The sequence below is a fragment of the Ptychodera flava genome, chromosome 15, assembly GCF_041260155.1.
Source record: "Ptychodera flava strain L36383 chromosome 15, AS_Pfla_20210202, whole genome shotgun sequence".
NCBI classification, from domain to species: Eukaryota; Metazoa; Hemichordata; class Enteropneusta; family Ptychoderidae; genus Ptychodera; species Ptychodera flava.
Window position 1 is genome coordinate 28571909 of NC_091942.1, and position 15293 is coordinate 28587201.

The 15293-nt window shown below is 37.3% G+C and overlaps 1 protein-coding gene across 2 annotated transcripts in view; it reads left to right on the top strand.

The window, feature by feature from the left end:
* The first annotated feature begins 304 nt into the window (after positions 1-304).
* LOC139151787 (septin-9-like) overlaps positions 305-15293 on the top strand; it is a 51820-nt gene continuing 36831 nt past the window's right edge. Inside the window, exons 1-2 of one of the 2 annotated variants that reach the window (XM_070724770.1) lie at positions 305-545; positions 708-738. In XM_070724770.1, coding sequence (XP_070580871.1) covers positions 534-545; positions 708-738 — 43 coding nt within the window. In that variant the 5' untranslated portion in view covers positions 305-533. The remainder of the gene's footprint in view (positions 546-707; positions 739-15293) is intronic. The other variant, XM_070724773.1, reaches the window with a different exon arrangement.

Consider the following 15293-nt stretch of genomic DNA (forward strand, 5'->3'; position numbering starts at 1 on the left):
AACGATGTTTATCTTTTTGGCACATAAGCTTAGTTGATTTAAATTTCGAATAGCTGAGTACATGAGATGAAAAGGTCATGCGTAAATAGAAGTGTATACCCTAGCGCCTTTGATGGGGAAAGTAAAGAAAAAAGGAAAAGTTTACGACAGGAAATTGAACCAGCAGTATTCTAAAAAATACCACTGGTTTTTTTTCCTTTTCAGTTGCGTCGATAATCAAATGCCTGCTGTTAGTGTTAATGTTTTGGCGCGAAAATGTTACGACAGCGCGTACTATCGCCCCGGAATCTGTATGAACAAAAGTAAACAGACAGCGCAGTTACGTACTTCCGGCAGACGAAAAGCAGGCAGGTCTGAGGATTCCCCGGCGCGGCGCGGCATAGTTCTGTGAGCTGGTCTGTCACCTGCGTAAGTGAAATACATTATTCGAGCAAGGTGCAAGGAGTGTGTGACGTGTATTATCGGAGCCTGTAACCACGGACGAGGAAGTAGATATCTATTCAGGAATTTCACCTTTCCTATGGGGCCCTAGCATGGCGTTCGAAGTAAGTGGGAACGATTTTATTTTCAGTGAAAGTTCACAACGAAGGTCGTTCGATAAACGCGAACAAGTTACGTTGGTTTGCGATAGCTGTGACACATGAACACGGTGCACCAGACGAACTTTCTGTTTTCTATTATTTATATGCTATATTTTTGTCTTGCAGGCGGCTTGTCTCTCTCAAGCTCAAAATGAAGGTAGGAACACTTTTCAACCGACTGTCTTTTTTTGTCGTCTGCGCAAATTGTCCTTCTTGCAGTTTTTAGTGCGTGTACAGTACACGCCAACATCCCCTAGAGCGATTTGGTCGGCTGTAACAGACCATGGATGTAAAAAATTTTTTACATCCATGAACAGACTAATACTAATAGGTTTACCTCTACACTATGGCGGGCTTCAAAAGATTAAGGTTCAAGGTAGGAATGGGTTCTAACATACCGTGCCTAAGATTTAATGACTCGACCAGCTCAAATTCAATACACGATATTCAGGAATCTAGTCTGCACAACTTTGCATTCAGAACACAAAATATTGCGTCAGTGTTTGCTTGCAGATCAATAAACATTGAAAACACATCTCCATCGACCGGTTATATACTCATCTGAGATGAATGAATCACCCTTTACGACTTACGTTGACTATAGAACACCCAGGGTCGCAGGGAATATGATCTGCAAGCTTTTGACTTTCAGCGCCATGTAGATTATATGTAACATTTTACATCCATTACCTTGATGCGTTGGCAGAAGTTCAGTATCGAAATTATTTTAATATCTTTTATGAAAGAGTATTGATTTATTAAGAACACTTGCCAGTTATTTCAACTGAATATAAAATGAAAAAAAATTATCAAACCATTGATACACAGAATTGAAAAGTTGTTGGTAATCTTTTTACTAAGAGTCAACTAGTAAAAACAGACTCACAATAGATTGTCTGCCATACCCGTACCCAGATATGTGATACTTGGTTAGTTCTGACCGTATCATGTGACATAAACTGATATCTGTTAATTTTTTTACTAAACTATCATACTTTATGTAAATTATTTTAAAGATGCATGGATGGATAACCTAGAACTCACAATTTTCATTGATATAACCTTTTTGACAGTGTCCACATGCATTTGTGTTTATTCAGATATATCAAAGTCCATCCAAATCTGTCTGAAAATTTCAAATGCATAAAACTTGAGTCACAAATATTATATTTTAGAAGCTTTTATCAAATAGGAGTGTAGACTTTGCTGATTTTTGTTGTATTTGTTCAAATGCTGTAGTGATACTTTTATCATTGAAAAATTCGGAGTGCGAATTGCTTTCTCCCTTTCATGAAAACTAAATAGAGAGTTCACGCTTGCTCGGTAATGTGAGATTGCCAAAGTCCAGGCATACCCCAGCCTATTGTGCTGAAACAATTTTCACAAGTTGTGTTGACTTCAATGCCCCTCAGTGTTGACATTGGTCATCAATGGCATGAAATGGCATGAAATTCTTGCTGGTAATGTTTCTTTGCTGTGTGAAATGTAAATAAAGCTGGAGTGTTCACCAAGTACCATTATTTGGTTAAAGTGTCACCCAAGTACCGTTATTTGGTTAATGGGAATATCCGAAATACCAGAGGAACACTTTTACACAATGAAATATATATATGATTAGCCAGGTATCGTTGACGGAGCCACTCACTGCAAATTGGATGTTTAAAAAGAGCTAATTCACACCTGGGCATTTGGGGTGTAATTGATTTGTTGTATGCAGACTTCACACTGCTTTGTGAGAAAACTCCTGCATTGGAGAAATTATATTAACTTTGAGGGTCAATGGTCTAATGAATATGAAAAGCTAATTTTGACAGCAAATTGAAAAGGGTAGCTAGCTCGGTCAATGGAACTTTAGAGTCTACTAGATTTTGTCCAAGATTATTGCAGCTAATTTAAATGGCTGAGTCATCCTGGTTTTAGTCACGTTCCCGAGAGCTGAGTTTAGGATTTCAACCTGACAGTCAGTTTTGTGAATTTCATATGGTGTCTTGGTGAATTTGTCATAAGAAAATGTTTCTTTTAACAGAAATCCTCACATACCAAGACTCTTCCGATTAGAAATATGAGGAGTACACTCACAGCTGGCATAGCTAACACAGTAGCCATGTCCTGTGGCTTACATTACATGTCTCATATTGGCTCAGGTTGCGTCGACTAAATACCGAGAAATTTGTTTCTATAATTTGCCAACAAGGTTCTGTGACACTATTTTACCTCTGTTCCCTGCTGTGGAGGTTAAACCTTACAATTTGAAACAGAGGAATTATAATGAAAAAAATATTCGGATCACAAACAACTGTACTCTTGTGTGACCTTTCAAGCTGATCCAGATTCTGACACCATCAGGTGTCAATTACCACATCACCGATTATTGCAAGTACAACAAACACAGTGATTTGATGAAGTTTTCAGACTCAGATTTTCGTAAATTTATTTTTTTAAACAAAAATCTCAGAAATATGCAAGTTTGAAGACTTTTAGGCTACATTGCTGTAGTAATGTTATGGCTACATTGCTGGTAATGTTATGGCTATATTTCTTACGCTTTAATGAATAGAAATGTTTAATATGTAGACCATTCTACCATATACAAGCAGAACCAGCTGGATTTGACACACGTACACTATCAGTAGCACCAGACAGGAATTATCTTCTCTCGGCATATCTTTCAAAAAAGATTCTTATTCTAATTCTGTTGGCATTGTACAAAAGTATAAATTGTCAGTAAAGAACTGGTTTAGCAGCAAAGTTTAACACTCCTTTGTGATTTACCAGTGGCTAAATGTTGTCAATGAAACCAGAAAGACTATTGATATTCATTAGCAAACATTGCCTTTAAGAATGTACAAATAGTCCCGCATTATACGATGATCAAACTGTACAGCAGAAATGCTTGAAGCTATCTTGTTCAAATGTTGTAAACGCTAATTTATAACTGCTGTTACTGCTGTTATGTCATTCACATCAATGTTGATTTTTGGCCTTTGTTGTCTGTAAATATACATTTCGCCCAAGGGGGAGATCTCTTCCTGTCAAGTTCACAATTGGGGAAAGTTGTTTCTTCACCTGTACCGCTGGAATTATATTAGGGTAATTAGAGAGCTTTGAGTTGAACATGTAATTTATTCAAAAGTCTTGCTAATATGTCTGGATAACTCTTATTGGTATTTTGATAATTCAAAATCTGGAATAAAAAAGAAACTTGTTTAAATTGTGGCTACCAATACCATGTAATAATATTCTGTGTGAATAGCATGTTGCTATCCAACTCATGACCAAAGTCATGAAGATTACAGGTTGCTTGATCAAATAACGAATGAAACATTACTGTTTTCAAACCTGTCCAGTAATGAAAAAACAAATACTAGATAATAATTTTTCTTACATCGTTAAAGCTGTCGATAGCCTTTCTGCTTAAATTTTGGAGCTTGTGTCAAATATTTGCATGTTTGTACCCATATTATTCACACACAGGTTCCCAGCAAGTATTTATCAGCTTCATGCTTTTGCGGTGTTATTTGAATATTCATTGTTTTTTAGAAAGCAATTCCGACAAACTTTGATAGCTGTGCTGATAAGTGAATTCCCAACAGATACCGCATTTTCTGTTTCTCCTTACACAAGCGACTGCCCAAGGTGTGACTGCCAACACTGATGAAAATGGAAATATGAAGAGTTGGATGTATTTTATGGGTGATTGCTGTATATTATGAGATTTTAAAAGTTATGGGCTACCTGTTATTTTGTATCCAGCAGTATTTGAGCTCGTGGGTATCAAATATCATTGCAACTGTTAACCGGTAATGGCACTGTCAAACCTTGATGATTTAGCCAGTGTGTGCCAACATATGAAAAATTTGGCGAATGCGCTGGGTGTATGTCAAATATGTTATGGGTAAGTGTATAAGTTCAGAGCATGCTGAAGCACGTCGGTGTACGTCGTAGTACAGTGAAGTCGTCGAAAAATTTTGTGCATGCACAAAACTTTTCGATGTATGCCAGCATATGGCTCATACGTCCCCACACGTGGGCCATAGATAGGTTATGCGCTCGTTGACACACGTTCAGACACGTTACTTGTAAGTTACTTGTAAGTCAAAATGCATCAAGATAATTGTGTAGCATACCCAAAACGTATTTTTAACCTATGAGTACATTATGAATACGCTATGTGTATGCCCTACATTGAAAAATACATCGTTAGTCCAGCAATTTAAGCCAGCGTTTTAGAGAAATTTTGATACTTCGGCATACGCTGGCTAAATTGTCAAGGTGTGACAGGGCCCTAAGTAAATGCACAGCTGTCAAAGTCAGGAATTTGCTGTTGGTATAGATCAGTAACATTGTCATGACTAATACATTTGTGATGTTGATTTTACCTATATTAGTATCTTCAAAGATTTCCAATAGTGTAAATTTGGTTGTAGTCTTGGATAAAATTGGACCTAGACTCATACATGAATTCTGTAAAGAGAGAAAAATCCATAGTACTAGCAAACAAGCCTACTGAGAGAATGTCAAAGCAATCACAACTCAGCATATAGTAGATTCACTAGAATTCCTGACAGTAATTTTCATGTACTCATAAAAAATACTACATTGCATAATTGCCTGTGTAAACTTATGACTTAATTGTGGCTTATTTTGTGTATTTTTTGATAGATGCTTTTGGTTGAAATTTTTTGATTCACATACATGCCCATTCTTACCTACGTAGTATACAAGCATACTTGTAGGAGAGAATGTCAAAGGCAATCACAACACAATCATACGTTCACAAGAATTACAGACAGAAATTTTCATGCACTCATAAAAAATACTCCATTGTATAATTGCCTTTGTAAACTTATGGCTTGAACAATTTTGGCTTTTTTTGTGTATTTTCTATAGATTCTTTTGATTGATAATTGTGTAATTCATGAAAATGCCCTTTCTTACCTACCAGATTATTTGTTTCAACCCAATACCATGGAATAATATATGACTTTATCTCTATACTGGACAATGGAGTAGCTGTATTCAGGAAAAGATGGTGGAATATTTAATTTAAGGTCCTCCTAGAATATGTAGTTTTGACAAATCCAGTCATTTTTAGTTCAGGTGATTTCCCTCCATCACTGTTGAGAAAGTATGACATTTTAATTTAGATTTTGGCTGACAGATAGTTTTAATCCTTGATTTTAACCCAAAGTCAGTGTATAATCTAATATCATCACATGCAAATAGCCACATTTAGGTGTTTGCTACAGTAGCTTCACACACACAAATGTAGGTTAGATGTGTACTTTCAAATATTCATGCTATGAAGTGATTTATTAGCTTTGATGTACCTTGAAAAATTCATGTTCTTGATAAGCTTTGTAAAAAAGAAGATAGTTATCATATTTTTTTTTGTGGCGTTCACCCCAAATATTATATTATTAATGCCCTTGTGATTGCTGTTATAGCTATTATTGCATATATATATAATTGTATATAGCTATCATTGCAGTCTTTATTTGTACTCTGTCAGAGTAATAATACTGTTGTTAAAGCCCCAACTCCCGTATAAAAGCGCGAGAACCTACGAGAGTGGTCATAATGGTGGGATATTCAAACGTACTCAGTACGCTCTGGACGCCGTCCATAAAAACCGTTAATTTAGAAATCTACCGATTAATTTTTTTCTTGGAAATTATGGGATATGTGTATAAGTATTTGGAGCACAATATACTTGGTTTCTGACGAAATTAAATTTGAAATGACGTCTGGAACCAGAAAAAGGATAAATATTTGCCGGTAATATCGCCGGTATAACGTTCGATGTTCAGTTTGAATCTGCATGATGACATGATATGCAAATTGCAAATGAGTCATTAGCGATACGTTGTTTACTTTTTCCGTACGTAGCGTTGATTGTTCAAGGCGGGGAAAAACACCAAATACTCGGAGCGTACCGAAAGATACAAACGCACACACACTGTGTAGAACAAATACATGCAAACACATTTGATTCGGTAGTTCTCTTTTTGGAAAATTTGTTGGTCCTGAAAAGGACCGTTTTCATTTATGTTGGCCTACCTGAGCCGTACATTTTACAGACAGGAGGCCTATGCTGTCATTCATGCCCGGCATAAAGTACGTCTGGTATGTTCGGGTTGAGACCACGGACAAGTACCAGCACAAATTCTGGCATGATCTTTCACTTTGTCTACACTGTCTGTATATCTTCTGTCTTCTTTTCAAATTTCAAGTTTTACCCTCTAGTCAACGTACTGTTGAAAGCGCAATCATCGCAATGCGATATGCGTAACTATCGCTTAGCTGTTTCCAAAAGTGATATACATTTTCTTTCCCGATCTAAAGCCGTGCATGCCTATGTAACACAAAGCGAACAAAGTCAAAATTCAAAAAACAAGTAGCCTCCAATGTGCTGACAAAACCGGGATTTTTTTGACGCCTGCAATCGCCTTCGCATATTCGGTCGTCACTGCTGGGTCACTTGTGCTGATCTCAGTGATCAGACGTCGAGTTGACAAACGTCGCCGGCGGCAGCTGAGGTCACCGTACATACTAATCAGTCCCATAAGTTGCACTCAAATGTCCGCGCTCGATCCCAATCATCACAGCTAGCTCCAATTCATTCCTGGCAAAGAAAATTCCCGAGGCTACCTCTAGTGCTCATCAGTGACCGCTATCTTCATAAAGCCAGCTGACATAGTGTGATTAGCAGTCTGACTCTGACTACCACGCGTTTGTAATGAACTAGTATCGCGACTGCGTGGAGAGTGTAGAAGTGCAGTGCACTCGATTTTGGCGGGATCGTTCAAAGTAGCGAAATACTAGAACTCACCATTTTATAAGGAGGGATGAACATTGAAACGAATGCTCCGAGAATTCATGAAATCAGTTTATTCTGATTTTATTTTTGGTGATTAAATATTAACAGGTTTGATTTCTAAAATAAGTACTTTTCAGAAGCTTTTTGAAATAATCATAGGACAACAAATCGACACCACATTTCATTTCGGTCACCATAAAACTTGTAATCGAAGCCGGGGGAATAGTCGTCGGTACCCTCCCATCCGACAGCGCCGAGTTCATGAGACAACGAAATTTTTGAAAAGGAAACTACAACTGCCATCCAAGAACTGTGGAAAACTACGTTTTATAATGGAGACACAGCCCTGCCTCGCTGAACTAAGGTCGAATGAGGAAAGGATTGTTTGTAAGACAAAAGCTCTACAAAATTTGGTAGACGACTTGGCCGTTGAGCATTGTGGTAAATGTCCGTCATCCATTGAAATAACCACACTCGATAAATTTGGACATCTAGTAGGCGAATTTGCTGTTCTTTCAGAACTGTTTTGATTTTTCCCGTTCTTTCCTGAAATGCGGCATTCTAGGACGGCGTTTGGACAAAACGGTGCTTCATTATTATCTTCAATCAAGACTCCCTGCAAGAGTGATGTACACTATATATACTATGACTGAGCCGAGGAAAACCCCGATAATAGATCCCGTGGCAGAAAAACTACATTTTCTACGATTTCTGCATCGTTTACCCGTATACAAAGATGCGGATAGCTATTGCCACTGTCATGATATGCATTATGTTGAATCATTCAAAAACGCGCTGAATACAATGACAAACGCTTCGTTTTCGGACGAGAAACGTATACCATGACGCATGAGAACTAAGGAGTGTCGATCGATCGCCTGGCAACGTCATCACGGTTTGTACAAATCCGAGGCGACGCCGCGCCGAACCTCTGCTCCAGTAAGACTTCGAAAAAGTCTATGTTCAAGACAAACCTATTGGGGAAATGAGTGGATGTATCGTATGGAAAGTAAACCGTAAAATTGGGTGAAAATAGTATACGTAAAGTCACCGTGCAGTCAATGTTTACATTATGTGGCGTGCACGTTCTATTTTGGAGGTGTTCAACCAGCTGTTTTAATTTGCTACTTTTTGTTCACAAAGAAACCATATTAGTTAATGTTTTGCTCCGCCCATTTTTATCGATTTTTCTCGGTAGGGCCCTACCGAGAGTTACCGGTTTAATAGAACTAAAATTACTAAGGGAATAGGTGGCTGCATATTGTACAGCATGAGCTGTATGACTCAGATCAATTATATTGCATGGGATTCTCTGAGGTGCCAGACAGACAAAGGTTATTGAATGTAATTTATGAACTGTGACTTGCCCATAGTACATTCTCATCAGCATGGATTATTTGGAGTAATAATATTTTAGCTGTCGCCCTAAGGAAGTTATTCTTGGTTTGACTTTAATAACAAGAATAAGGTAGCCTTTGTACATTATTAATCAGAAGAATATTTCGCTTGTCCTCATGGAGGTATAATGTTTTGCAATTTCTCATGTAAAATTTCTGAGTTCCAAACTGAGATCAAAATGGTGAGATCTGTAAATTTTAATTGTAGTGTAGGCTAAACTGAAAACATTTCTTGAATTTTCCTAGCAAGTAAATCATTTGAATTTTTATCCCAATTTTGCATATCCCTTTGAGTGCTGTAATTTTCTCCCACCAAAATTTAAGTGCAAAATTTTGACAATTTTTATTAATTTTTCTGTAATTTTTTGATAATTTGGACCAAACGGACATCACATTTCATTTGCTACAGTTTTTTCTCAAAATTTTGGCAAAAATCTGAGAAAAATTGACAGGGGTTTATTTTATAAAGGGGACAAAAATAGACTTTGGCACTCAAAGGGATATCTGGAGAAAAATCTGAATAGAATGAATATATAAAGTTGCTGTTTATATGGAATAAGATAAAACATACACATAATTTTTGACTAATTTTATTCAAGTTGCATTAATGAAGTACCTTTTTTAACTGATAATTGCTGTGGTCAGGTATTTGCAGCTTTGCTAAATATCATATGCAGTTTCTCCCAAAAAGGTAAATTCCAAGGGACAATGTTTTCCACATCTCCCTGACCTAAATTCTATTTGAAAACAACAGTGTCAGATACTCATACACTTGCGTCATTACAGAGCCTGCAGTGTTATGGTTTGTCCTTCTGTAATATCATCAGATAGAGATCTAGTCAGATAAGCATCTAGTCTGAATAGTTATCTGTTTAGACATCTGTTAGTTTATTTTAGTCTCCCTCAAGGTAGAAGTTGAAACAGCATATGTAATAGTCAAAAACAATGTCAAAAAGTACCATTATTATTATGCAAAGTGTTGGCAAGTGTTTGTGTTGATCCAACTGACAAAAACATGTGCAAATTTAATCCGTGTAATAGATCACACAGCTACATGTAATCAAAGAATGATCAAGTAAAAGAAATTACAACCAATGATACCACACAGCAGGTGGAAATTAATGAGCTATGACCACCATGGATGATATGACTGAAATTATAACAGTGAGAGCAGTGACCTTTCAAGTGTGTGTCTGTCAACATGAACTAATCTTTGTATACAGGGTAGTGTACCTACATGTACACATCAACAATTGCCCAATTTCACATTTATACCCAGTAATATATTTGTATGCCTTATCTATTTTGTTTGCTTGATTTTTTATACACTGCATGGTTGCTCTATTAATATTCATGTTTGATACACTGTCTTTACTAATAAATATAAAGGTTGAGTTTATCATACTCTGAGTTATCTTTTTTCCTCTCCATTGAGTTTCATATAATAGTGATAATTTCTTTTGTCTCTATATGTCTCTTCATACAAAAATTGAAAAACTTAAGCTGTAAAGGAGACAAAGGGAAAGAGAGAGAGAGACAGGTCATTGGTTATACTAACTAGCCAACTACATAATATACAAGTAAATATCTCAGCAGAATTACAAATAAAAGCTGGGGCATACAATGCTGATTGCTGCCTGGTAATCTTATCGGCATTGAAGTACACTCTGATGACACAGGGTATTAAACACAATTTGGCTCTCTTCATGAATGAAAATCAGGGACATTTTCGTATGTATGGTTGGCATTTTGCCATACTAGTGGGGGTATAGGCGTCTTTTGATGGTGGCAGAAAAGGGATTGAGTAACATTTAAAAATGCATGAGACTTGTGAGATGTGTCAACGCCCTGACTATAGCTTGCTTTCAGTTGGAGGGTACCTGTGTGACTAGTCGCCTGTGAAATGAATGACTCAACACAGTGCATTGTCTGTCAGTTGCAATAAGTACAATTTCCCTTTGATTGTCAAAAGCGCTGTTTATTCAGACTCCCTGAAGCTGTCCTGGGAAAAGTGGCTAAACAGATATGCGTGCATTTAAATTCCAGTTGGAGAAACATTATCCAAGCTCATAAAATCTCTGATATGAAAATGAAATTTAAATATTCAGTGTGTTGTAAATTTAGTCATGTCTCACGCCTAAATGTTTTGCTGTAAATGCTCTTCAGTGTTAAAAATTATCTAAGAATATGGACTGTAATTGCCGCAATGTTATGGATACATTAAATTGTATCTTGAAATCATTGATGATTATAGATGTGTAGCAAACAGGGCACTCAGCCAGGTAATCAAAGTAATTTATAGACTAATAGATGAGTGGTCCAGATATGTTTCACAACTTCTGCAAATTCCCGTCTTTAATATTTGTTTCATCACAGGTAAAGTTGCTTGTTTTTTTTTAGTGTTTTTCTATATTATGAAATGCTGATACATTTTCCAAAATCAACAGTGAACTATTGAGTAATATTGACTTTGTCTGGTATTCAATGTCAAATAAAATCTTACTGAACAGTACATTGAAATTTGCTGTTTGTTATAGAGCATGCATCTGTGAGGTCATTTGCAAGAATTTGGTAAAAATCCTGTCACTGCTTTCTCTATCAGTTTTGTTTGTCAGTGAAACAAAGTATGATACATTTTCTCGACCACAATTTTGTATTTCAAGTGTATAATTTACATGTGAACTGAACATTCAAATATTACAAAACTGACAAAATCAGTGTCCAAAGCTGACTTTGTCGTTCTAAGAGAGAAGGGAGCTACTGTAAGACAGCCGCAATTACATCAGCCCCTTAAAACATTTGTAAAGCATTCTGTTTAAATAGTCACAACCCCCAGCTTAATTATAAAGGCAGTACGGTAGATGGGAGTCCAAAGACTGATTGTGGTGTTACTGTACTTTTCATCTGGTGCGTGAAGATTAAATTGGGCAATACTCTTGGGAAACAAGGAAGCCCCGGGGAGAGAGGAGAAGAGAAATGAAAAGGGCTGAGAGAGAAAATCACTCTTTTTATATAGACTTCTGAATAGTCACACACCCACAGTGAAAGTACCCTGCATTACTTAGTCATTTTCATCTGCCTACTAATTTGTAGTGGCAGTTTTCTTGTCCGGGCCGCCCATCTTACATACAGGAGTACTGCTCCAACCAGCTATTTACACACAGTAGTAACAGCTGAACGAATGTTTGTGCTTTTTATCAAGCTTTTGGTATTTACGCTGTGAAAGAGGAAAGCCAAAGCTATTCTTATGAATTTCATTAATTCTACGTCATTGTCCTCGATATTATTCAACTTTGGATATCAGTAAATGAGGTGGGTAAAATAAGAGCAGTGTTGGACCACTACATTTTGGCTCTATCCTGCTACCTGAAATAGTGCCCTTGGACCCATTGCATAGAGTGAAATGGGTACACAAGAATTCTGTTGCAAACTAAATTGATGAAAAGTTGGTGCATTTTTTTAGCCATGTGCATGTCATGCATCATTGCAAACTAATGCAGCATGCAAGAGAAGAATGCATTGTCCCTATTGTGGCACGAGGGGCTATCACTGCATTTACTTTTGAACTCTGGAGCACTGGCAAGAAAGAGCCAGACACCGTTACAGACACATTTTCCGAATAACCAGGGCACAAGTTCCATTATAGAAAGCATTTGCTGTGTCAATATTGTTACTGGAGCTTGCAACATGACAGAAAGAAATATTGTCATGCACACTTCTGAAATAATGCCAACTGTGTTTGTTGGAACTGATTTATCCAGTGACCTGTTAGTGCTGATTCCCACAGTAGGTTAGGCTGTTTTCAGATTCCAGTGTAGGAGTAGCAAGTTGTCAAGGTATCTGACAATGATCTCCCTCCGTAGTTTGTGACAATTCATCGCGTGGAACTGTTGTGACTCATAGCGGATTAAGCAGTGGCTACCCCTAGAGAGATTGTTTGACCTTCTCTACAAGAATGATCACAGAGTCAGATTAGGAAATTTAGTGCCACTTGGATTACTCTTAATACACTTATAGTTGTTTAGAATCAGGACATGATCTTTGTTGATAAAAGTTACAGACAAATGCCTGCTAATACATGTTCCGTGCTCTGCAGGTGATATGTAAAATAAGTGTGCTTTTGATATCGACTGAAATATTTTAACCAACTACAACTGTGAAACTTGACCTTTTCAACAACCTGTCAATGGCAGTTTTTCAATTCTTTTTAACCAAAGGAATGCATATTGTTGTTACTAGCGCTCGGGTTCAAAAACATTGTATTTCTGCTTTCCTGCCAATTCTCCTTAGGGAGAACAATTTTCTCTTTGAAATGCTTGGCAAAAGAAAGTGAATCAGAAGTTCTGGCCAAATTTCTCATTATGAGCATTCCGTGTTATTGTACGAGGCACATTTATAGAAGCAGCTCTTTTTTTCCCCCCAACCCTGGACTTCAAACATTATCTGCCCCCAAAGTAGGTTAAAGAAATCCTTGGCCAAAATTTGTAAAAAGAAGCGGCAGAAGGTGTCCATTTCAGTTTCCCTGCAAATATCTTTTGTAAAAACAAATCACTGAATTTATCACTTGAGCCAACTATAGAGGGCGCACATTGTCACAATAGTTCGAGCTTTGCTAGTTCCAAATTACTGGTGAAGCAGTTTCACTGATTGCAGATGAATAAGCAAATGAAAGCAATCACAGGTATTGCAGCTTGACTATGTGCTCAAATCACTCCCAAGATTTGAATTGTTTGACCTGGTCCCTAAATCTCACTTGGATAAAATTTTTGGAAACCTTTGAGTAATATTTGTGGAACATCCTCACTTGCCTGATTTTGCAAAGTGTAAGGTTGGGTGTCGATGTTAAATGTATTAAAAGTAATAATAGAGATGCCCTGATATGCTTAATGTGGATGTTTGTACAGAGATGATGCTGCTGCTGCAAAGAGTAATGGGAAGTACTTTTGCGTATTTGACATTTTTCATGTAGTTCAGAGAACTTTTGTTGTCTACAAGGTGGATCTGCAGTAAATAAAAAATGTTGCCAATGATACTTTCTCATATCATCATGAATTGCAAAATTTGTACCTTTCGTTGATGTACCCTCAAAATCTGACATGAGGTCTTGATTCAAGGAGTCTGTGTATTGAATCCAGGACACTGTGGGTACCCATCCAAGTGTTCAATATGATACCGACGATGGTTCCTACAAAACAGCTGTATGTACCAGGGGTTCTGATGGAGAGAGATAATTGGTGCAGTCATTTTCTGCCAATTAAGCATTAGCCAGACCATCTAATTACAGCCTCCTTGTCAACAAAGGTGGTCCAGACTGTGTTTGTGTTCAATGTGTATAGTCTTGATTGCACCCAAAGGCTTGGTGAAGTGCATCCCCTTGTATTGTACAAACGCTTCAGTCATGGATTGTTTGTACCTTGTCAACACCTGCCATGGGTTGAAAAAATTCACCTCTGAAAGCATTCAGAGTGAGTAACCTGGATCTTGTAAACAAATCGGTAGTGACTTTGACCAAATCTGACCCACTTACATGTTACAAAATAACGAGCAGGTGTTCTAAAGTGCAAGGTGTCTATATGCTACCTACATGCCTCATGTGATGCAGTGTTTTTGTTAAGGGTGGTGCCCAGGTAAATTTTTCCAGGGTTCCCCTGGGTATACCAATGCAGAAATATGGTGGCACCCACTCAGGCAAGGGTTCTGAAGCCATTCACCTAATCTTCCCAAACCTCAGAAAAAACACTGCTTGACACGTAACTTTGGCTTGATCCCCTGCTGAAAACAAACACTGTCTTGAGCAGTCTTCAGTTACAATAAATATTGTCACAGGTGTAAGGTAGCCAGTCTATCCTGTTGAAACATTTTAATTGAATTGACACAGCCCAACACTGCCAATGAGGACTGGACCTACACACAGCATGTCAACCACTTCCAAGATATACAGTTTCAGGATGGTTATATTTTGATCTTTCTAGGTTCAAGTGTTGTGTAGTTTAGAGAAAAGTGAGTTTGACTTACCCAAAGCATGCAAATGCACGCTTCTCTTGTGAAAACTAACAACGTGTATGTAGATTTGCAAAATAGACACAAAGCATTATTCAATATAAATTCATATGCTTGAAGTGAAGTACTTTAGTTATGGACATACTCAATGTATCCACATCTTACCTTTAAATCATTATTATCAAGTAGTTGGAAAGGTAAAAGTGGTCAAGAAATGTTAAATATCTTATTTTGATAGCAACCGTGAATATTTGACCTTGAAAATGTGGGTATGTTGCTCAAATTTGATCATAAAATGATGATCCAGGTAATTTCATGTTCTTAAGGTTGACCGTTTGTCATTAGCACTCTCATAACCTGAAATCGTCACTATACTATGTTCTACCTTTCCATGAATTAAAAGGGCACAGGTGATCTCTTTGGACACAATCTTGCAGATTTTGTATCTTTTGAAAAGTCAGATTTATTGCTCACCTCGTCCAGAAAGCTGGTCAG